The sequence below is a fragment of the Natrix helvetica genome, assembly GCF_964273705.1.
Source record: "Natrix helvetica genome assembly, chromosome: Z".
Taxonomy (NCBI): Eukaryota; Metazoa; Chordata; class Lepidosauria; order Squamata; family Natricidae; genus Natrix; species Natrix helvetica.
In genome coordinates, this window is record NC_138554.1 from 56,888,203 (window position 1) to 56,912,751 (window position 24,549).

General features: G+C 36.1%; 1 protein-coding gene across 7 annotated transcripts in view; it reads right to left on the reverse strand.

The window, feature by feature from the left end:
• The window catches only part of TANC2 (tetratricopeptide repeat, ankyrin repeat and coiled-coil containing 2), a gene marked incomplete at its 3' end in the record, with an annotated part of 370,267 nt that overhangs the window by 58,866 nt on the left and 286,852 nt on the right, over positions 1-24,549 (reverse strand). For all 7 annotated transcript variants that reach the window (XM_081933706.1, XM_081933707.1, XM_081933702.1 and 4 more), the window contains 4 exons: positions 16,314-16,921; positions 9,701-9,809; positions 8,672-8,794; positions 3,486-3,722 (listed from right to left, as the gene is read on the reverse strand). In XM_081933706.1, the coding sequence (XP_081789832.1) occupies positions 3,486-3,722; positions 8,672-8,794; positions 9,701-9,809; positions 16,314-16,921 (1,077 nt within the window). The remainder of the gene's footprint in view (positions 1-3,485; positions 3,723-8,671; positions 8,795-9,700; positions 9,810-16,313; positions 16,922-24,549) is intronic.

The window sequence follows — 24,549 nt, forward strand, 5'->3', positions numbered from 1 at the left end:
GCTGGCTTCCCCATGAACTTTGGTTGTTGGAAACTGGCAGAAGGTTGCCTTGTCAAACAACTGTGGGATTTGGTTAATGACAACAATTGCAACTGCAAGGGATTGCCATCGCTAAGTAGGTGGTGATATTTTACAACCGCATCATTTATTGATGGGAATCCCAGTCCCAACTGATATTGTAAGTTGACTGATAGTAAAATTATTTACAAGCCACCCTAATAATTATATGGATTTCATCTTTAGATAGTGATGAAAATGAAATCTAAACTCTAACATTTTTCCTTTCGTTTCTTATGTTTAGTGTTAGGTAGCAGTTGCCTTCTGAAATATTGACAATTCTAGCTCCCAGTGCATCCACTTCACCATCTTCTTCTTCACATTCTCCATTCCCATCCTCTGTTTGATTGGAAGAATCAGGAAATACCCCTTAGATGGGTGGCATTTCCCCTCTCATTCTCTGTCTCCCATCACAGAAAGTTCTTCTTTCTAATAGAACAAGTTGCAAAAATGGATAGTGTTCTTCCTCCCACTACTTCATTTTCATCACCGTTAAGACCCCACTTCAACCAGAGCCAGTTAAGATACCTATTACTTCAGATCTTCCTTTCCAGCAATAAAGTCTTCTCTAGTCTGCAAATCTGAGACGTAATTGGAGAGTCACTATGCTACTCTTTCCTGCTCACCCCTGTCCAGCCTCTCCTGCTTCATCAAAGTCCCCTTCCTTCAGTAATAGCTGGGATCACAGATAGTTATGGCTTCTGTGTAAGCATAGGGAGCAGGGTATATGCACAGCAATCATGGCCTCCCAAGTATACACTGACTGTCCTTTCCAATAAATCAATGTTCAAATTGCCTCTCCTGAATCAAGACTCTAAAATACACTCTTCCCCATTTATTAAGATTGGAAGAGGCAGTAGAATTGATATGTGCATGATAATGGGTATATTTGAATCATTATCGAACAATTACAAATTGAGTATTGTTAGTGTGTAAGAAAACTGCAAGTAAAGTCCATTTCACTGTGTCACTATGAAAAATTAACCAATAAGCATAGCCCCAGCTTCTTGATAATTCTTAGAGGATAGATGGTTGATAGAAAACCCCAATCTATTATTTCATTACATTGGTGAAGGGAGCCCATCCTGATGTTGGCAGTTATGAAAGTATTGATAGGAATATTTAGTGCAGCATATCATAGTTTTTGAAGGAGTGACCTGCCTAAAACTCCTGAAGGAAGAAGGAAGCTTCTGGTATATTCAAAACCAGAAGATACGCAGAAACACACACACCCCTCCCCAATGGTGCTATAAGTGAATTCAAAGATGGCAGCTGATGGGAGACCTGAATTAAAAGTACATTCTCTCATATATTGAATGAGAGAAACAAACAAATAAATTGTTCTAATGTAGAATTTGCTCTTTTATACTTCTGAATTAATTATGATTTACCAAGAAGAGGATTGAATACAACATCCCAGCTGTTGAAATAAGATCCACTAAATATGTGCCATGATTATGGTCCCATCAAAAATCAAGTGGTTTAGCTCTAAAATATGATCAGCTATAAAGTCAATTAAAAATGTATCCCAAGGTCGGAAACAGGTTGACATAATCCAATTATTAAAAATCTCCTTTTTGTTGCACTCCTGGGCTGGATTGACTGGAGTTGGATTTTGCATTGAAGCGGGGGCTGCTTTTGGCATTTTCCCTCCACAATGAAAACCCAGTCCCAGTCTGGCCCATAAACAGCTTTTTTATATGCTGTGGCTTTAGGGCTCCTCTTTTCATAGCAAAAGCCTACCCAAGCCTGGCCCAGCAGCTAGGCATGCCTCATTAGCAGTGAGAACAAGAAGCCAGTGAAGGTCCAGGGCGACAGAGGTCGTGCAAGACGGCAAAGGTCACTGACTGATTGAGCTGGAGTGACTGCAACTTTCCAGCGCATGGCAAGCAGCCCAAGAACCATGCAATCAGGGGTTGTTTGCTGCCCTGAAAGGCAGGGTGTTAGATAACGAAAAGGACAGAAATGTGGAGTAAGTAGGTGAGATGAGAAGAGTTGGACACAATCCCTTATCTCAGGGCTAGGAGGGACCAAGCCCAGAATGGCTTAGTTTGGAATTGGTACTCATTTAAGGACCTGTGATTCTTGGTCAATGGCAGCAACTGAGACTGCTGAGACTATTGTTGCTAAGTGATGTGGTCATATGAATATACAAATCATGCTTTGTATCAGAAATTATGATCCCAAATATGGTTGTAAATTGAGGACTCTCTATTTGACGTGTTCTGATGCACTAATTAGTACATCTTTACATATTTTATATTATATTTCATAGGCATGTCATAACTGAATTGTACATCCTTTAATTTTGGTGATGAAACAATCACTGCTCCCACACTGGCCAATCTTGATTTTGCTGTCACCTGCCTGGTATTTTGGTATATCTGTAGTATATCTTCTGCTATCTCTTCTGCTATGTAGTCTGCAGTAGTGACATGTTTTGTTGAACCTGCTGGGCTAAATTATTCAAGTTCTGGATTGGCTGGTTGAATTGAGTAGCTGTCTTATGTATATGTCAAAACAATGTCTTAACTGGGCAGTAGTCATTGTTCTGAATCCCAAATGTGTATGTGACAGTACTCCTCTCACTGATGCAGAAGTGTAGAAAGGGAAATCAAGCTATTTATCAGATTCAAACTCAATAAAAGCAACCTAGGCACTTGGTGTAATATGACTAATTAAAAAATTTGATTTGTCAAACATCTGAAGACACTTACAGTAAATCAATTGAATGCCCTCTGCCAAAATGAGGGTACAGTCTTTCTTATACCAGAGTTTAACCCTGGCACTCATTTTTCCTATGTTTTCCTCTTCTTAGTAGACACCTTGCTTGAATTTCTCATGCATAATGTGAGGTACTAGTACATTGTTGACATATTCTACATTCCTATCCTGGGAAATACTAGTTCCCAATGTACTGTGTTTCTTACATATGCAATTCACCAGAGTATTGTACAGATTGCATTTCAGTTTAGATCCTCAGCTTTTTCAAAGTAGCTGGAAAAAGTTTATAACACCACTTTATACAAATAATGCTGAGATCTTCTCATCAATTCAATCAGCACTTGCTCTATAATAGCATGTCACATCCTGCTACTCATCCTGAACTGAAATATATATTTTCTTATGATTGCAAGATTATCAAATATGCCCACACAAAAATACAGCTGTTTTAAATGATTGTTAATAGATATAGCATGTATGCCCATGCCTGCTCCATAGCACCTTTTCAGATTCAGCTATGAAATGCACATTCCTAATATCTAAATATTTTATTATTCCACTAGCTTTTTAATCAGAAAAATATAGTCACTTATCTGATTCAAATAAATTAAAGAGCAATTCTACCATATCACACCCCAATCCCACTTTAGTGTTCTAGATAGCTATGCCAACTTAGCAGTCACCCATTCCAACCCCTTCATCACCTTGGCTCTCTTCTTGCATAAAAGTGCCACAATGCTTAAATATCCAGCAGCAGCAGCATAACCAAGAGATGTTAAACCACTTTCAGAAGAGGCATCAACGTTTGCTCCAAACTCCAACAGCAAGGCCACCATCTCAGAGTAACCAAGGTGAGACTGGACACACAAAATTGGGGCATTGTTTAGCACTTCAGTCCTGTAATTGATGTTGGCACCTCCCAAGATCAGCAGACGACTGACCTATGCAACAAGGAAAAGAGCAGTAATATATTAGAGCAATATTCTCCAGATTTCTAATACCTGAGAAAATTTGATTTTCTGAACTGAAAAGTCAGTGTTTTTGGTACCAACTCTCCCCAGAGTTGATGTTGAATTGGATAGCAATTCTTTGGAAAACTAGAGTGAGAAGAATAGAAATGAATGTAATGAATGTTTACTCACTAATATAGCTACAATTCTTTGAACAATTATCTATACATTTAATTTAATTCATTTGATTTAGGTGCATCCAACTCCAAAACTGGGGCCTCACAATACAACAAACGAAAAAGATACAATATAATACAAAAGCAAACCAAATGAAAGGTTTAAAGAAGCAGATGAAAAAACAACAACATAGTGCATCTGGACATAAGTAAATTCAGAAGGGGCTTTAAACATCTTAGCCCAAGACTCTAGATTGTAGCCTGAGCTGTGCCTAATCACATGTTATACATGGATAATGGGAGTCTAACGAAAAAATCTGTGGACTGTAGAAAGTCCTGAACAGGTTCTACCTAATTCTGATCAATTTTAGCCTAAGATTATATTCTTCTCAGTTTATGTGGAAAATTTACAAAAAGCCAAATAAAAATTAAAAAAGTATTATCTCATTCTTTCTGCTCCTAGTTTAAGCTTTGCATAGGAAATTAATTAGGAAAAGTGAAACAATAACATGCACCAGTTACAGCTGCTCCAGAATGCAATTGTGCAGGCAGTGAGGGCACCCATTGTTGCATAATCTCCATTGGTTGCCAATCTGCTTCCAGCCTAAAATTTTAATAAAATTAATATATAAGACTAAATAATTCCCATTAGATTGATTTAGTCAGATTTTAGATAGAATTCTGTGCAGGTGTATAATTCATATGGTATATGTGAACTTAATAAATTTCAAGAACTGCTAGATCTTTATAAAGAAAGAGATAGAAAATGTTTTTAAAATATTACTGCTGGCAAAGAAAGAAAGGGACAAATAGTATTCTAGCCTTCTTGAATATATACATTTATGGGTTATCCTTCCCACTAAAACATCTTAACCACAGATTTATTAAAAAAAACCAAATCAATAATAAAAGGGGTGCATGTGTAAAATCGATTATGTATGATAGGTACACATTGGGATAAAGAGTGAAAATTTAAAGAATCTGTGAAGATTTTTTTAGAATTTTCATATATTATTTCTTTAAAATCCACACAAAAAGTTACAGATTGGACTTGGTTGAGAACAACTTTAGGATCAGGATGGAGAGAATATACTGACTTGTCCATTCTTGTTTGTTTTGCTTGTTATTTGTATGCCTTCTAAAATTCTTGATGAATTGTAAAGAAATATTATTTTTTATCTCCTAACATTCTGAGCTCCATTTGCTGTTAGAAAGGCAAGATATAAAATTAATACATGAATTAATAAAATTTTCTATTGCTGCAATATGCCCTACAAAGCTGTCCTTGAAAACCACTTGGTAGCTTCAACTAGGTCAGAGTATAGTGGCATGGACAGTGACAGATATACCTCAGTGTGTTCACACGACAGTCTTGCTTTGCAAATCACATCAGTAGCCAGTTTGCTGCTGGGGGCAATCCAAGGTGCTGGTTATGATGTATAAAGCCCTACATAACTTAAGATCTAATTACTTGAGGGACTATTTATATCCTGTAGAGTCTGTGCAGCTGGTTCAAAGCAACAGGGGTTGGCATGCTCTGGGTTCCTTCAATCAAACAATGTCACCTACTGAGACCCAGAAAGCATGACTTCTCTGTTACAGCATCTGCCTTCTAGAATGAAAATCACCCTGAAATTCAGGTAGGTCCCACATTAATAGTGTTCTGAAGTGTCTGCTTTTCCTCCCAGACCCTGAGCAAGATGAGCTGCAGCCTCTTGCTGGGTGTGTAATATATACTTCTGTATTGATAGCTTGATTTGTCATTTCATTAAATGCTTTCTACATAGATTATATATTTTGTGATTTGTTGCTATACTAAAAGCTGCCTAGAGTTTGTCTGGAGTTGTCTAAAGCAAATGAATGAATGAGCAGATAAAATACAACAACTTACATTAACTATATCAAACAAAGATATATTAGAACAGTTGGCAAAATGTCCTGAGAAATAAGGAAACTGGATCTGATAATTTGGAGAAATACCTTCAAATTTATGGAAATCATAATTTATCATACTGATAGATCTTGATAGAAATAAAGGGAAGAAAAAAATAGAAATATAGTTCATTGGAATATAAAAAAAAATCTTGCTAAATTTCTGTTACAAGTGATCCTTCACTTTGTAAAGTCTCTAAACAATTTGCTTAGCAACTATTTAAAGTTATGATGGTGCTGAAAAAAGTTTAATCCTTATACTTATGACTTATCCTCAAACTTGCAACTGGAACCCCATGGAACCATGATCAAAATCTGAGTGCTGAATGTGGTGGCACAGCAATTCCCACGGCACCTGGAAGAAACCGATTATCTAGACCCGCGCCAGTCCGGTTTCCGACCCAGTCACAGCACGGAGACGGCCTTGGTCGCGTTGGTTGATGATCTCTGGAGGGCCAGAGATAGGGGTTATTCCTCTATCCTGGTCCTATTAGATCTATCAGCGGCTTTTGATACCATCGACCATGGTATCCTATTGCGCCGGCTGGAGGGGATGGGAGTAAGGGGCACCGTTTTACGGTGGTTCGGCTCCTACCTCTCCGACCGGACGCAATGTGTGTTGGCAGGGGAGCAGAGGTCGACCCTGAGGTCGCTCACTTGTGGGGTGCCGCAGGGGTCGGTCCTCTCGCCCCTTCTGTTCAACACATATGTGAAGCCGCTGGGTGAGATCATCCGTGGTTTTGGGGTTGGATACCATCTGTACGCTGATGACACTCAGCTGTACATTTCCACCCCAAACCACCCCAACGAGGCTGTCGAAATGATGTCCCGGTGTTTGGAAGCCGTCCGGGTCTGGATGGGGGACAACAGACTCAGGCTCAACCCCTCCAAGACAGAGTGGCTGTGGTTACCGGCGCCTCGGTTCAACCAGTGGACTCCATCGCTGGCCATAGGGGGCGAGCAACTGCCCCCTGTGGAACGGGCGCACAATTTGGCCGTCATCCTAGATGCCCGGCTGTCGATGGATGACCATGTGGCAGCCGTGGCAAGGGAGGCGTTCCACCAGGTTCGCCTGGTGCGCCAATTGCGCCCCCTATTGGACCGGGATGCCTTACACACAGTCACTCATGCGCTGGTGACGTCTCGTCTGGACTACTGCAATGCTCTCTACATGGGGCTCCCCTTGAGATGCACCCGAAGACTACAGCTAGTTCAGAATGCGGCCGCGCGGGCCATCATGGGGAGTACTAGGTACTCCCACATAACACCTCTCCTGCGCGAGCTGCACTGGCTGCCTGTGGTTTTTCAGGTGCGTTTCAAGGTGTTGATTACCATCTTCAAAGCACTCCATGGCACAGGACCTAGTTACCTGCGGGATCGCATCCTACCGCATACATCCCTGCGACCAATTCGCTCTCACAGGGAGGGACTCCTCCGGATGCCATCCACCAAGCAATGCCAACGGGCAGCGCCTAGGAGTAGAGCCTTCTCTGTGATGGGCCCAACCCTCTGGAATGACCTCCCCCCCGATATCAGAACTACTACCGACCTCCACTCCTTCCGACAAAAACTTAAGACTCACCTGTTCCAATTAGCTGGCCTGGCCCATTTATAGTCCCATTCATACCTCCTGGCAAATATTTTTACCCTGGGATAGTTTTTAGGGGTGTTTCTAATGTATTTTTAAATTTTTAAAATTTTAATCTAACTTTAACTATTGTACAGTAAACTATTGCTACCTCCTCCAGCCCTATATTTATTTTATATTTATATTATGTATATTTACTGTTTTAATATGACTGTACACCGCCCCGAGTCCCTTCTGGGAGAGGGGCGGTCTAGAAATTAAATAAAAGTTAAAAGTTAAAGTTAAAGTGCTCAGCAACCAGCATGCATTTATGTTGATTGTGGTGTCCCAGGGTCAGGTAACTGCCAGCTGACTTCCAGAAAAAAAGTCAATGGGGAAGCTGAAGTTGCTTAATGACCACGTGATTCATTTAATAACTACAGCAAAAAAAAAAAAGATCATAAAATCAGGCACAACTCATTTAACAGTCATCCTCTTAGCAATGGAAGTTCTGACCCCAATTGTAGTTGTAAGTTGAGGACTACCTGTTTCTGAAACAAAAGTGAACAAGGTTGCCTGAAGTAGGCCAAACAAGGGTATTCTCCATTTTGCTCTGATGTAATGTCAAAAACCTATGCACAACTAAATGGAGATTTGTTTTCCAGATCAAGGCAAAACCAGAAGCGTTACCATCTGGTAGATGGTACAGGATAATAAAAACAAGGACAAATAGGCTGAAAAACAACTTCTATCCCAGGGCAGTAGCTATATTAATGAAATATTGGGTTTTCAATTCAATTGTATAGACTATGAAGTATGTGTGTTTGTGTTTTATTTTTATAGTTAAAATGTACACTGAAGATGGCATTTAATGCTGTTGTACAAGGTGCAATGACAATAATGTAAACTAAACTAAGTGGGAAGGATTGTTGTTTCCAATAGGAACATCTATCAAAACATTGCCTTTGCTTAATGAACTGAATGGAATAGATAATATGCTCCACTCTGGAATGAGCAGAAGATATAGAGGATAATGTGTTCCACAAAAGGACCCTACACTTAAAACGTTGTCTACCTAGCATGGTCTTGGTTTTAAAAAATATTTTATTGTTTTTTTTCTAAGAGAGAGCATCTCTTGACATTAATAGAGTTTTCACGTCAAACCCAAGTTTCTATTTAAACTCAAAGCTGCTGTTTTGACAAAATCACAAGAGGATTTGGTCTCCACCATCTGGACCTTAAAAGGCAATCTCAATTTCTAGTACCTTTATATTGGGTGTGTACAAATTGCGTAGAGAAGCCAATGCCATGGAAAGACCTTCTGAGCTATAAGAAATCCAAAGCCCTTGAAGAATTGAGGAAGAAACACCAACTTTTTTACTAAGCCCCTGAAAAAGATAAACAGTATACATTTATTTTCATTTGTAATTAAATCTCATGAACAATTTAATCTCATATCTACTAGCAGTAATTTAAAGTTAAAACTAAATAATTTCTTTAAGACATTATAAAAATAATGTAATAGATGGAATATTTTAAATGCTATGCTCAAAGAAAAAAAAGCCAGAATATCAATGATCATTTCTATTGTCACTTAGTAATTTTCCTTCCTATCTCTCTAATCCTGAATTAGATATGAAAATAATTGGTGTGACTGTTTAGCATTGGATCATCTGTCACTGAAATTAGGATTCCTATAGACACATTTTTATGACAGTTTTAATGCTTCCATTTTTTAAAGATCTTGGGCTTTACTAAAAGCCTATAAAATTATTTCTGATCTACAAATTATATTTCAACCATGGAAAAATGCTTTAATGGGGATTTATCGATTATAACACATTTTTAGAAGAGGATCTCCAATTCCCAGGTCAAAAACAAATTATTTTCAAGATTCTTGTGAATCTTGCTCACCAGATTCACAAGAGAGAGGTGAGATAAAAATAATCATTCATACTGTCCTTTAGTATATCTATCTACTGTTCCATTTTCTACATTTTGGATAAGAAAGATTTAATAATGAAAGAAATTGTGTCAACCAAAGATTTAGAATTATTTTTCATGTGTCTGGTAACAACAGAAAAATCATGCAGGAACATTGTGAATTTTCTCTTTCCTTGTTATATAGTTCTGGTAGTGAGCTATCTGAGAATGGAAACTTGATCTTCCTTGTTAATTGACTAAACTACAATATACAACTCAGAAGGTAAACATTATTTATGCTTTATTATAACAGCAATACACACCAGTACACAGAATCCAGCAAAAAGATGTTATCATTTTTTTCTGCTTACCTTAAAGATGTGTGCTTTGAGAATATGATGGCCCAATTCAATCGTCTGCTGCCTGTTGAGTTTTCCCTCTTGACGGGAAAACCAAAAGGCAAGTAAAGTATGACCACTCCTAGAGAGAGGGGGGGAGGGGGGGAGGGAGGGAGGAGGCAGAGAGGGAAGGAGAGGGGAGAAGGAGAGAGAACAAACATAATGGGAAAAGGAACCCAAAGGTATAACTTCAACACATGTAATGAAATTTAATAGCAAGATCCTAGAAAAGTATTGATCTCATTTATACAATTTAATTATATGAGAAAGTTTTGCTATATGCCGTATTTTTCGGAGTATAAGACGCCCCGAAGTATAAGATGCACCAAAGTTTTGAAGAGGCAAATTAAAAAAAAAGTAGGTGTAGGTAGAGGGATAGAGCGGGAGAGAGAGAGAAATACAGAAGGTAGGTAGGTAGATAAAGGGATAGAGAGAGAGAAATATATATAGAGAGAAATATAGTAGGTAGGTAGGGAGAGAGAGAGTGTAGGTAAGTAAGTGGGTAGAGGGATAGAGAGAGAAAAATAAAAAGAGAGAGAGAAATACATTAGATAGGTAGGGAGAGAGAGAGTAGGTAGGCAGGTAGATGTTTCCAGGTGTATTTATCCACGGGCTGGAGAAGGAAATCACTGACAATCTGCAGCACCTAAGACTTTGTTTTTGCTGGCACAGCACTTGATCAATGTAATTCTCATCAATCAGTTAAAGAGCATTCCAAAAGGGGGAGGGGGTTTGCAGTCTGCAAACCTCCCCAAAATGGTCCATTTTTCGCAAAAACAGGCTCGTTGTTTTTTAAAGGCATGAATAGCCTTGGGGGGACTTGCAGAGTGCTCCTGGGGGGGGCAAAAACGAGCAAAAAAACGGTCCATTTTTCATGAAAACGGGGCCGTTTTTTGTCAAAAAAATTGCATGCATAGCCTTATGGAGGCTTATAGAGTGTTGCTGGAGGCTAGGGGAGCAAAAAACGGCCTGTTTCTTTGCTCATTTCTGCCCTCCCCAGCCCCCTGGAGCTCTCTAAAAGCTTCCTAGAGGCTCTGATGAAGGGACGGGGCTTCAGGAGGCAAAAAATGCTGTATTCGGTGTATAAGATGCACCCCGATTTTCAGCCTCTATTTTGAGGGGAAAAGGTGCGTTTTATATTCCGAAAAATATGGTGAATTGAATTTCACTTAACTGAAATCAAATGCTAGTCAACTTTTAATTTCATGAAAATTATCTCCTTGCTTTTAGACTGAATAAAATCACTGACATGTAAATAGAGTTACATTTATAACATGAAAAATACATTTATCAAGTATGAACTTTCAAATGTGATTTTCTTCTTCACTATCTTGGTTGTAATTAGTGCCCCCCCCCCGCTTGTAATTTTTTTTTGAATTCTTGTAGAGCAGAATAATGATTTGTGTATATATACTTAATATTTAAATCCTATCAAAAGATTAATAAAGATTTTAGACTTTGCTACTAATGAATAGATTTACACTTCTTTTGATTGGTTATACTTCAGTGGTATTTCTCTCTCTGTATGTCTGTGCCTTCAAGTCAGCTCCTGACAAGTGCCTGAATAAGTCCTTGCAAGTTTTCTTCACAGCATTTTTGCAAATAGTTTGCTATTGCTTTCTTTCTAGGACTGATAATGACTTGCCAGCTGGCAACATGCCTGAAGCACAGTTTCCTAGTTAATAGCTGATTCCTTAACTACTACACCAAACATATTCTCTTTTTCTCAGACATAAATTGAAAAAATGATAAGAATGGAGCAGATAGCTTCTAGGAAGCAAATTGCTTTCACTCTCATGAGTATTTCATAAACCCCATAACACAACTTAAACCACTGGAATATTGATGTATATATGTGTGTTTCTATACTGATATCATATTAATATCACCATCCATCTCACAAAAACATTACTCTGGGCATAATATTAAAATAAACTTTCTTTTATAAGAATGACTAAAAAAATGCCAAAATATGATGTTATGGTTCAAGCATTTTTAGATAATGAATGATACTTTATTGACTGATTGAAGATATATGTTTTTCATATTGCTAAGGTAAACTTTAATGGCCCCACAAAAGATAATCTGGAAGGAATTTATAAATAATTTCCAAAATTATTTACTATTTTTTGAATAATTAATTCTTGATGGAGATATAAATGTTGTAATAAACTTTCAATTGGATAGTTATACTCCTCCAAAATGTATTAATAATCAAATTTGAACAATAATGCAAAATTATCTGCAATAATTTAATTTGAAGGATAATGAAGGGTACATCATGCTTTAAAAAGATACTATACTTTTGTATCCTAGGCTCCAGAAACTATTTTTTAGATTGGATACTTATAAAAATGTCTTGTTTGGTTGTTCTGATACACAAATAAATCCTACTTGTTGATTTCATATAATGTTTTGGTTACATTAACAGTTCATCAGAAAGAACCTGAGTTAATTAGTGATATTTTAAAAATAATTTAAAATCTCTCTAATTATAATTTTTCTGGAAATAGACTTCCAGGGATCATTTATGGCAATCTAATTGTGTTTGAGGTGAGGAACCAGTGTCATAACTTGGGTATCGTTGGTGACTAGTGATAGATGCCTGAAATCTTCCTCCAAATGAAGGCAGAAGTTGAAATAGACTCATTTAATCTTCAGACAGCCACACCTCATGAGTAAACTGCAAAGGCAGAGTTAGTGTATAAATTAAGAAAAAATAATGAAAAGAAGATGATTTTGAAACTTGAAGCAGGAGTTCTGTATTAGCAGACAATGGAGTTATACAAAAATAGTAAAATTCTAACTTGTACAAAGTACATGACATGGACCTGAAAATGATAGATGATTATTTTAAAATTTAAAAAAATTACCAAGGTCTACAGAGAAGCAAACACAGATGTGAAGTCTCTTAAAACTATAAAAAAGATTCAATCAGGAAAAATATCTGGATCAGATGAATTACCAGGTTCTTATTACAAATACTTTAAAAATACACTTTAAAAATATCTCCAAAATAAAACAAATTCTATCTTACAGGGAGATAACATGCAAGAGTATAGGTATCAAGTTTACATACATTAATGCCTTTACATTGAACCACAGATCAATATCATTACTGATCAATGATTATAATTATTTACAATAATTTTAGCAGACAGATTGAAAATAATTTTACAAGAGCTTATTTATGAATTTTTACATTAAAGGCAATAAAAAGATCATGTCAGAATTATATATGACACAGAATATTTGGAACAGGTTAACAAAAATCAGGAAGCATTAAATTTTTTTAGATGCAAAGTCTTTGGCAATTTAAATTGACCTTAAATTGACAATTTTAGATGATATGAATTTTGGAGAGAATTTTATAAAATGGGTAAAACTGATGCACACACAGAGATAATAAATTATAGATAATGGAGATTTAACAAAACTTTGTGAGATACAAACAGGAACAAGACAAGGCTACACATTATCTCGCACCCCCACCCCCATTGTTTATTTTGTTTCTTGAAGTTTTGAATAGCGATATAAAGCAAGATGAGAGGATAATGATTGAAAAAAAAGGACTAGACAAGTTCAAAGATTTGCAGATGATTTTGTACTGAAAGATCCTTTAAACAGAATTGAAATATTAATGAGAAAATTGAAAGAATTTGGTGTACTAGCTGGTTTTAAGATAAATAAACAGACAAAAATATTAGCAAAAATATAAAGACACAAGATCAAATAGAATTGATGAATAAAATGGGTTTCATGATTGAGAAAAAGGTAAATTACTTGGGTGTTAATTTGACAAATATGAATTTACGTAGTTCCAAACAAATAACTATGGTAAGAAATAAAAGGAAATTAAAAGAGATATGTCAAGATGGGGAAAAATTACAATGATCACTGATGGAAAGAATTTCTGTGATTAAAATAAAAGTTCTACCTAGAATTTTATTTTTAGTTTCAGACAATACCGATTTTGACAATTGAGATAAACATATCTAAATTTATGTGCCCAGTAAAACAAAAAAACAGTGTTCCAAAGTGCTAGAGGAAGGAACAGTTTAGGCCTACCTAATTTGAAATTGTACTTTGCAGATTGTTGTTTAATTTAGATGAAGGAGTGGTGGCACTGAGAAATATAAGGTTATTGGGTGGCATGGCTATTTATGGTATTACAAAATCAAGGTTAGCATAATTTCAAAAATCAAGTTGTTAGATGCGCCATCTTAATAATGTGGGACAGATATAAATTTAAGTTCTTTCCAAAACTACCTTTATGGCTGTCACCATAAGAAGCATTTTATAGAAGAGAAATGATAACTAAGCATAATTGCTGATTTATTAGAATTTTTCCAAAGAAACATTAACATGAAATCAAGAGGATTTGCTATCAGAAGAATTCATATGTCAATAGTTTTCCTATGTACAATTATTAGAAAGATTAACATGAGGTGGAAGGATTTTTGGTTTTGAATATGGTAAGACAGAATTGAAACAGAATTATTTATATAATTCTAAAAAGTATAAATTCCTCCTACAAATTGAAATAGAACATGAACAATTGAAATAATGTATGGTGAACTGGGTTAAAAACTTGGGGTTATAATATGCACTACAAATGGAACAATGGAACAATATGTGAATTGAAATTCACATTGTGTTTAAATTCTAAAGATATTTTTTTAATAAAATAGTTTATCATTGGTATTTCTCACTGGAAAAATACCTAAAATATCGAAAGGTACCTTTCAGGTGCAAGGAACTAAAATGACACAAATAGCTGAATAGAATGGTGTTTACTGCTTTTTGTCTAAAGCACTTAAGGTCTAATACAATATTAATGCACTCATTAGAGAAACTACTATATAAGCACTGCAAGGTTACGGTTTCTGCTTTCTGCTGCTGGCTCCTCCTCAATGATTCCATTTGGTGGGGGGGGGGGCACACCACATTTTATCTTACAAGTTCTAAATGAAAAATTAGATGAACAGTTTGATGAATTAGCAAGAGTTTTAAACCTGTCTAAAGAAGATATCCAGATTCAGGCAAAAGCAATTAAATCGGCCATGCAACTGGGAGGCTCATTAGAAAAGGCTGAAGGCGGCATTAACTCAGCTACAACAGATGATAGGATGGATGAGTGATGATCTAAACCTTCTTAAGGATGCTGATGGAATTTGTGGAATAGACTTATGACATGCAACCAGAAGACAACTGTTAAGAGATATTGTGTTCCAATTTATACGAAAATTTACTAAACAACAAGTGCTGCGGAGATATTCACAATGGAGACCTATGATTTGGAGGAGCGACATGCAGTTGTTTGGAAAGATCCCAGTTATAATTTTAAGGAAAAGTACAGATGATAAACTGGAAGGAATTACTTTATATTAAAAGTCAATTGATGCTATTCTATCCTCGAGAGATCAGAAACTATGGTTATAGTGGGTTCATGGGAGATTAGAAGTTGTTAGTGGACTTTTTGTGAGTTAAATTCAATAACTTATTTTTAACAGACAGCTTTGAAGCTTAGCTTTGTTGTTGGGATTACCTGTTTTTCTTTTACAATAGATTTGTCAAATTGCTTGATTAATTTTCATATTTGTGATATTTTTTAGTGTTACACTATTGATTAACAAAAATACACGTAGAAAAATAAATTGTAGATTCATTTTGCAAAGGGAGGAATTATTGTTGAGATTTATTTATTGTTATTCAACAATGGGGGACAGTGTGTGTGTGTGTGCGTAGTCTCAACCTTACCATGAAATTCCTGCTTGCCTATCTTGCCATAGAAGTTTCCATATGGGACTATCAATCTGAATAATAGCTATTTGGAATTAATATCGATAGATAGATGGATGGATGGATGGATGGATGGATGGATTCCAAATAGCTATTATTCAGATTGACAGTCCCACATGGAAACTTCTATGGCAAGATAGGCAACCAAGAATTTCATGGTAAAGTTGAGACTACCTATTGATGATGGGTTTTCCTTACCAGATTGTTAACACTGTCATTTATCATATCTATTTAAGGTAACAGAATTCATAATTAATTAATTTGTTGGCTATTTTTGTAAATTATTTTTTTCTGTATTTCTTATGTAAATTAGCATTTAAAATGCTTTATATCATCTTTAAATTTTATTGAGGAGATCCACATATAAACAAACTGATTAATGTAGTTTGGCTTTGATATCTTTTCCCAAAAGCTCAAAGAAAACCCCTTTGAAATCTCAGAAGTAAGAGATGTCACCACAGCCTATCTTTCAATTCTTCTTTTTCAAATAGACTTATGCTTTGTAAAGGAATGAAGTTTGTCTTTCAGAATTATTTTACACTGAGGAAATCTTGCCATTTTGGCCCAAAACCGTGAAATAAAAGACTCAAAACTGTTTGGAATCTAATACTGTGTCATGATATATCAAAATCAGGGAGACAAATATCCTTTACAAAGATTATTTTATTTAACACATTTATAGAAAATATTAGCTTTCAAGGAGTGCATTTTTATATATTGCAACTCAGAACTGCATTCATTTTAAAGTGCTTTCTTTCATTGCAGAATTGGGTTAATTACTTACCTAGGATCACAAAGAAACTTGATCTTTTCTCCTTCATCTCTCCAAATCAACCATTCTCGAAATGAAGGATGTACAAACATTCGGGTCATATCTCTGCGTCTGATAAGAAACATAGAAAGATTTTCCATTCTTTGCTGAAAGTCCTCCCATTCTAAAGTACCTTCAATACTCCCAGCATTGATAGCCTGAAAAATATGCTCATCTGTCAAAGGATGTAGAGATGCCACTGCCACGTTTAAAAGAGGCATTACCCGGTCAAAGGAAGACTGTGTTGGGAACTTCATATTGCACTGGAGTAGATATACTTCTGAAAGGGAGACAGGCACTACCTTATAACTGGAGCTCTTTAACACCAAATAGCCCTTCTCAATTAGATCAAATGTGAGCTTAAGGTATAGGTATGATCCTTGACTCAGGGTTTTGAGATGAGAACTGAGTTTGCCAAAGGTTGTATTGTCCATTTTGCCATTAAGAGAGATGTTATTTTGTATTTCCGAGCTGCTCTGTATTCGGTGTAGTATATAAGCTTGGAGATCTTGATCTATAGCTTCATTTTCTTCCAGTCTATCCAGGAATATCCTATGGAAGGGCAATAACTTTATTATTTCCTAAAGGAGAGAGAAAAAAAATGAATAACAAAGAACTTGAAGAAAGCTTACATAAAATATCTCACTGTATAAATACTAGCAATCTTTTACCTCCCAAGTAGCATTCCAAACCATATATACTGGATTTCTTATGCTTGGACCAAAATCACCATTTTCTTTGTTTAAACTATTATTAGGCCTTTGCATTGAAAATAGTACAGAGTCCCTTCTACTGTCTTACAAACTAAGATATGAAACAGAACAAGGCATAAGAGGGAACAGGAAAAAGTACAATTTTTATTCATATAGGCTTATTAATGCCCAAGGATATGAGAAAATAACATTTTGGAGGGAGTGGCCAACGTCGCGATGACACAATGTGCGGCCTCGATTGTCCCGAGACCGCTGTTGATTCTTTTATTGCTACATGGTCCCAACGGACCTAAGCCGTCCCAAAGAGACAGTGATAGGGAGACAAATCCTTGCTGGTCTCAGGGACATCGCAAAGTCCCTGATTGACCCAAGGGAAGTGCTCCAAGTTGGCGATAAACAGACAGCCCTGTGCTGACTAAGTCGGAGACGGCCACAGAAAGAAGGCAGCTGAAAGTGAGTCCATCTGGTGAGGCTTTATTTTTTAAAATGATTGCCCAAAGGAATTTTTTTTAATAGATAAATTAGTCCTTTAAACAATGAATAAAGCAGCGGAATTTATCTTTACTGGACTGCCTTGGAAAGTTTTTATTTCTTTCTTCCTGTTAACAATGTATTATGGATTGAAGTGACTGTAACGTTCTTTGTTTCACCTCGTAAGCGAACGAACTCTCTTTTCTCCTATTTTCTGCTGCCTTATTTATTGGCTGGAACTAAAACCTGTTTTATTATAATAATTTCTCTTGCTACTTCTCATCAACTTTTATTAAAGACTTTTAAAGATTATTGTTCTCCATAAGCTTGACATAAACAGGAGAAGAATTGAATCTGCTGTTCGGAAGTTAGAACCTGTTTTTTTCTCTCTCTTTGAAACATTGTTTCCAATTCCACTGACGCTGTAAGGAAGACCTTTGCAGTTCTGTAGCTTTGGAGCTTTGCAGCTTATCTTGTGCAATTCAACAAGAAGCCTACCCAAGAGCAGAGTTGCCTTTTTTAAACACTCTTGGCAAGGGAAGGGATTTTTTTTCTCCCTGTTGCTTTTTCTTATTATTTGGAAACATGTATGAGGGAAAACTGAGTCTTCAAGATTTGTTGACTGAAATTCAAAAGTTATCTGAGAGTTTTGATAAGAAATTTGATAAACTACTATCTCCTACAATAAAGAATGATGGAGTTGGAGTCCCAGAAAATAAAGAAATGAATGAAGATAAAAAAGACAAGGATGAGGAAGCCCTAAGTTTCCAAGATGTTTTGGATGGACCTCAAAAAATATTGGAAGGATTCGAGAGATTTGATGAGAAGCTGGAGAAATTATTGTTATGTGCAGCAAAAGATAAAGGGGTTGGAGCCCCAAAAACTAAAGAAGAGAATGAAGATATAGAAGATAAAGGCAAGACAACAGATGAACCTACTAATGAAGCACCCATGAGTGAAAGTGGAAAGATATGGAAAAGTGAATTTGATTATCTGGAGCTCTACCCCTCTTGTCAAGATTTGGATTTGATGATGGAATTAAGAGAAACAGCTTTAGAAAGACGTCTGATAATCAAAGACATGTTAATTTTAATACCAACTGAAGGGCAAAGAGACTATATGAGAGATCTTTTGAGCAAAAAAGTGTGGAGAGAAGTCTTTAAGAACTCTATAAAGAAGTAAATAAGAGAATTGGCGCAACATCTGGCTAAAGAGATAAGGTTGTTTTGTTACTGGAAAGACACAGGTTGACAATGAATGCTGATAATTAAAAAATTAGTTAATATTTGGTGATTAATAAGTAGGATCTTGTAGATGCTATAGAATGTTTTGTTTTTAAAATGTTTATTCGTTAATAGATAATCCATTATGACAATAATAGTGAAATAATAACTTTAATTAGTGAAAACAATTTGGATACAAACTGTAAATTGGGACCTGGGAAAAAGATTTATTAATTTTTATTAATACTTTTTTGTTTGGATTTTGTTATAAAGATGTACTTTCTTCTGGGTACTTATAAATTCTACTAATAAATTTTTGTTTAGATTCATTATAAAGATGTTAGATAACTACAATAACAATAACAAAATGTTACTGGCTAAAGAGATAAGGTTGTTCTGTTACTGGAAAGACACAGGTTGACAATGAATGTTGATAATTAAAAATTTAGTTAATCTTTGGTGATTAATAAGTAGGATTTTGTACATGCCTATAGAATGTTTTTGTTTTTTAAAATGTTTATTTGTTAACAAATAATCTATGATGATAATAATAATGAAATAATAACTTTAATTAGTAAAAACAATTTGGATATAAACTATAACTTGGGACCTGGGAAAAAAGATTTATCAATTTTACTAATACTTTTTTGTTTAAATTTTGTTATAAAGATATAATCTCCCCTGGGTATTTATAAATTCTACTAATAAATCTTTGTCTAGATTTATTATAAAATGTTAGATAATTACAATAATAATAACAAAATGTTAATGGATAATGTTTAATTATTTTATATGTGTTGGTATTGCTGAAAGCAATTGGATTTAAGCATGAGGTTTATAGAAATAGCTAATGAGTGCCAGTATATGGCTGTGTCTTTAAATATAAATGATTCTAGATAAAAGCACATTTAAACAATTATAGTTAAATGAGAATGATGGTACATTGATGGTAAAATACATAAAGATTTTTTATTTAAAATGTACAATCCAATATAAATGAAGTATAAAGAATGTTTGTGGTAGTAACGCACGAAATTTATTTGTAACCAATCAACATGCTTTCTGGAAGATGTAATGAAGAATGTTTGTGTGTGTGTGTGTGTGTGTGTGTGTGTGTTTTGTTTAATTAAAACAATAAAAAATCTTTTTTTAAAAATAACATTTTAAAAATTCTAAAATCCATTTGAAAAAATAAGGTGAGGACAATGGGAACATTTCCTACATGTTCATATTTTCTATAAAGCCATGGTACTTTATAAATGATGACTATGGCGTTGGTCCAGAATTCACTGATATGAATGAATGAATGAAAAGTGTAGGCTACATTCTCACTCATGTGTTTTAAATTAAACACACATTCATATATTTATGTTATTCTTTATATGCTTGACTTGAAAATACTCATGAGCAGACATGCAAAATTTCTGAACATTTTGAAGTAAGGAATCTCCCAATGCCTCTCCCTTTGCCCCCACAAAATATCCAGGAAATTCAGTAAAATTTAAAATGCTTTTCCAAAGGAGATTTTCTTTCATAGATTTAAAGATGCTATATTATTTCAGGAATTGTTTTGTCAGGTTTGGTTTAATAAGGATTCAATTATAATTTATATAGAAAAGATAGGAGAATAGAGAATCACAGTGAGTAAAGAATTCAATGAAGAATTGTAAACTATGTCTTTTCAGTTCCTTAGTACTTTTAAAATCAATCTCAAAGGAAATCTTACAGATCCTGAGAAGTTTCTTCAACTTGATAATCTCTGGACTTTTTTCTGTGTCTTCTGAGCAAAGACAATCATATTTTGTTTGGGTTGGGTTTTTGTGCCTTTGAGCTGTGGACAGAAGGTCCTTAACTGATTCTTGGCTTGGTTATAGGCCAATCCAGAGCAAGAGAACTCACAATAGTAATTCATGCTGTCATCAGAAATAGACTGTAAGTTGCTCTATATGGTTTCTTTAAAAAAACCATTTAAAAATTGGTACAAAAAGCCATAATCCTTATGCTAACTGGCACAAAATATTATGAACATATTATGCTTGTGCTAATGGTCCTGTGTAACAATAACTTTCAGATATAATATCAGCTGCTGGGCTTTGCTTATTAAATGTGTTTAAAAAGGTCCTGGGAGCTATCCAAAGTTTGTTATAGTATGTGTAGATAAATAGATGGATAGACAGACAGACATACATAGCCTGGCAGGCAGACACAGAATCTTATATAACTTGGCTTCAGGAGTGCCTCATTAATGAATGATTTCATAGTGGTGGGGAATTTTCTCATGATGTTCATATTAGACATATCAATTGATATCAACATCATGAGAAAATTCCCCACCACTGTGAAATCAGACAGGCTGAGAAAAAGAGATGCTCTTCTGTCCTATATCTTGTGTTGTGGAACTTCTTTCACAGAAGTTTAACTCACCTCACCTTATCTTCCAAATGGAAGTTAAAATGGCTCTCTTTCAGAGGGCTTTTGAAAATAACTATATAACTCCAGAGAATTTTATATCCTGCTCCATTCAATCAATGGTATATGTGCTTTTACAACTCAGATATTGAGGAATACATCCTGGTAGAGGGAATTAGCCCAAACTTTTTGTTGCTAAGCGAGACAATTGTTAAGTGAATTTTGCCCATTTGATGACTTTACTTGCCACAGCTGTTAAGCAAATCACTGCAATATTTAAGTTAGTAATGTGGTTGTTAATTGAATCTGGCTTTCCCACTGACTTTGCTTGTCAGAAGATTGCAAAAGGTGATTATTACATGAGCCTTTTGCAATCATAAATATGAGTCTGTTGTAAATCAAGGACTACCTATACTGCTCAGTTCCTTGAGAAGCAACAATGCAGATACCTGTAACTGAGCCATACTTGCATCTGATCTATTTAAGGGCAGCCATTAACAACCACCCTCTTGTAGGGGGGGGAGGGACTTGCTGCCAGCATGAATGACTGCTCGGACAGAGAGCTCTGTTAGCAGCAGCCAAATCTAACGTCTGGAGGGGGTTTGCTGAAAAGATTTTGACAAGCCAAGCCTTCCTGGAGGGAAGACTGAAGAGAGAAGGCTGGTTTGACACGACCATAGGACGGCAATCCATGGTCTGTGCTTGAAATCTCCTTCATATCCCCGGATGTGGAAGAGGGCGACAGTAATGGCTGTCCCAAAATGCTGACAAGAGTTCAAAGCAAGCGAGGATTTATTACAGAGAAGCTGTCGGAGTTGCGAGTGACCTAACAGTTTCCGGATCTTGGAGAAGGTAATTCTATCCCAAAACAGCTCAAGAGATTAAGGGCTCCAAGAAGAAGTGGGGGGGGGGCTGCTTACCCTCCTCCATTACAGCGGCGAGAGAAATATGCTGAGTGAAAAATGGAGGCTTTATCTTTGTACTCTCTGAACTGTCTGATAAACTGAACCTAAACCTAATCTGTTAACATAACAAGGCCGGCTGTAAATAACACAGATACCTTCAGGGGGTTTTGAGTTAATTATACAAGTCTTGAAGGAAGAAATATATCTTAGCAACATATTGATTGCAGTTGGTTAGCTTCTGGACAAGTGGAAGAGCGACATCTACTGGCAAAATCTGGAATCCCCCCCCCCCCTTAATACCTTAAGAGAAAACAGGATTTTTGCTGACTATATTCTCTGGATAACCTTTGGATACTACTATCTGGAGAGAGAGAGAGAAGATCTACCGGAGCAGGGGAATCCAGAACACTCTCATATAATTATCCAACACAGGAGGGACGCATCTAAGGTTGAACTTAAAAAATAGGAATTAATGTTATAATACTACCATCAAAGGAATATACTGTCTTTGTTATTGTTATTATTGTAAGATTATTAATCCTAACTCCTTTTGATATTATTGGCACTAGTACTGATTAATCTAGGAGATTGTTTGATCATAATATAAGTAATAACTATAAGCATTCTACTCTTAGATTTTATTAAGTTATCAAAATAGATTAATAGATTAATAGAAAGTTAGGAGTATTATAAATGTGACATACACACACACATATATATATATACAGTGATAAACCGATAAGTCTCTCACACTATCTCACTATCCTATGACAGCTGTTCCCATATAACATACGAACTAATTGATATATAGAGTTTACTACCCCCTATCACTATTTAAAATTGATAATTGAGTAGAGGTAGATGGAAGAGAAGAGGGAGAGGAAGGAAGGTAGGCAGGCAGGCAGGAAGGAAGGAATAAGGAGGAAGGGAGGGAGGGAGGGAGGGAGGAAGAAAGAAAGAAAGAAAGAAAGAAAGAAAGAAAGAAAGAAAGAAAGAAAGAAAGAAAGAAAGAAAGAAAGAAAGAAGGAGGAGGACTGGAGAAAGTTACGAGGGAGAGAAGTAAGTGGGAGTTCTGGAAAAAAATTAAAGTAGGGATCCAATTCCTCCAAAAAATGACAAGTAGTACAAACTTAACGAAAATTGGCACGGGGAGGAAGCCAGCATCCCAGCCATCCCTAGCGGCTGCCAGTCCCTCAAACCAAAGATCTTCGGAGGATATGCCTCAGAGAGAAAGATCCAACTCAACTAAGGAATTGCAGATGATACTACAGACCATGCAGGAGGCAATGGCTAAAAATCACGAAGAACTTAAAAAGGATATTAAAGAAATAAGGAGTGATATGGTAGAATTAAAGGAGAGAATGCAGAAGATGGACGATAAATTTGAGAAGTTCCAGGAACAGATCAATAAACACGAACAAAGAATAAATGTAATAGAAGGAAGGTTGGAAAAGGAGGACGAAAAAATGGAGCAGCTGAGTGCTAGGCTGATCCAGGCAAACAAGGAACTTGAGTTAACGGTCCTCGCGTTAGAATCGGAGAAAGCAGCCCAATTCCTACTGTTCCAGAACGTAAAGGAAGAAAAAGGCGAGGATCTACCAGACACGATGGCAGATCTAATGGCAAAGGCTTTGGGAATAGAAAAGGATGAGATGGCAAGGGAGATCAACGAGACATATAGAATACAGACAAATTACGCAAAAAAGAATAATCTACCAAGAGAAGTTCATGTAAAGTTTGTTAAAAAATCAATACGTGATGAGGTGCTGAATAGAACTAGAGACGACCCGATAATTTACAACCAACGACAACTAACAGTTCTAAAACAGGTACCGAGGAGAATTAGAGAATTAAGAAGGCCCTATCAATTTTTAACATCTGTCCTGAACAAATTTGAAATTAACTTTAGATGGCTGATGCCAGAGGGCGTACTGGTAACCTGGAAAGATAGAAGATTTAGAATAGACACAATAGAGCAAGCGGAAGACTTTTACAATACTCTTGTTGGGCAGGAGGAGGAGAAAGATGAAGGAGAACAGGCGGGAGCAAGGAGGCAAGGATCCAGGGCACAGATAAGAAGAGAAAAGAAACCAGTGGAGACACGAAAGGAGAAAGAAGTCGTTCTAGACGAAAAAAGGGAAGAACCAAAGGAAGTGAGAGAAATAAGGGCAACAAGAAGCACACGACCCAAATACACATAGAAGTATGTCGGGAGAAATCAAGATTCTATCATTGAATATTAATGGTCTAAACTCACCCCAGAAGAGGAAAACAATATTTAATAAATTAAAACATTTGAACTATGATATAATTGCAATGCAAGAGGTCCATATGACTAAAAGGCAGATCCAGATCTTAGAATGTCCTAGATTGGGTAAACTTTACGCGGCACTGGCTGACCAAAAGAAAAGAGGAATAGCATTATATGTCAAAGACACAATTCAGACTAAACTAATCTATCATGACGAGGAAGGGAGAATACTAATCG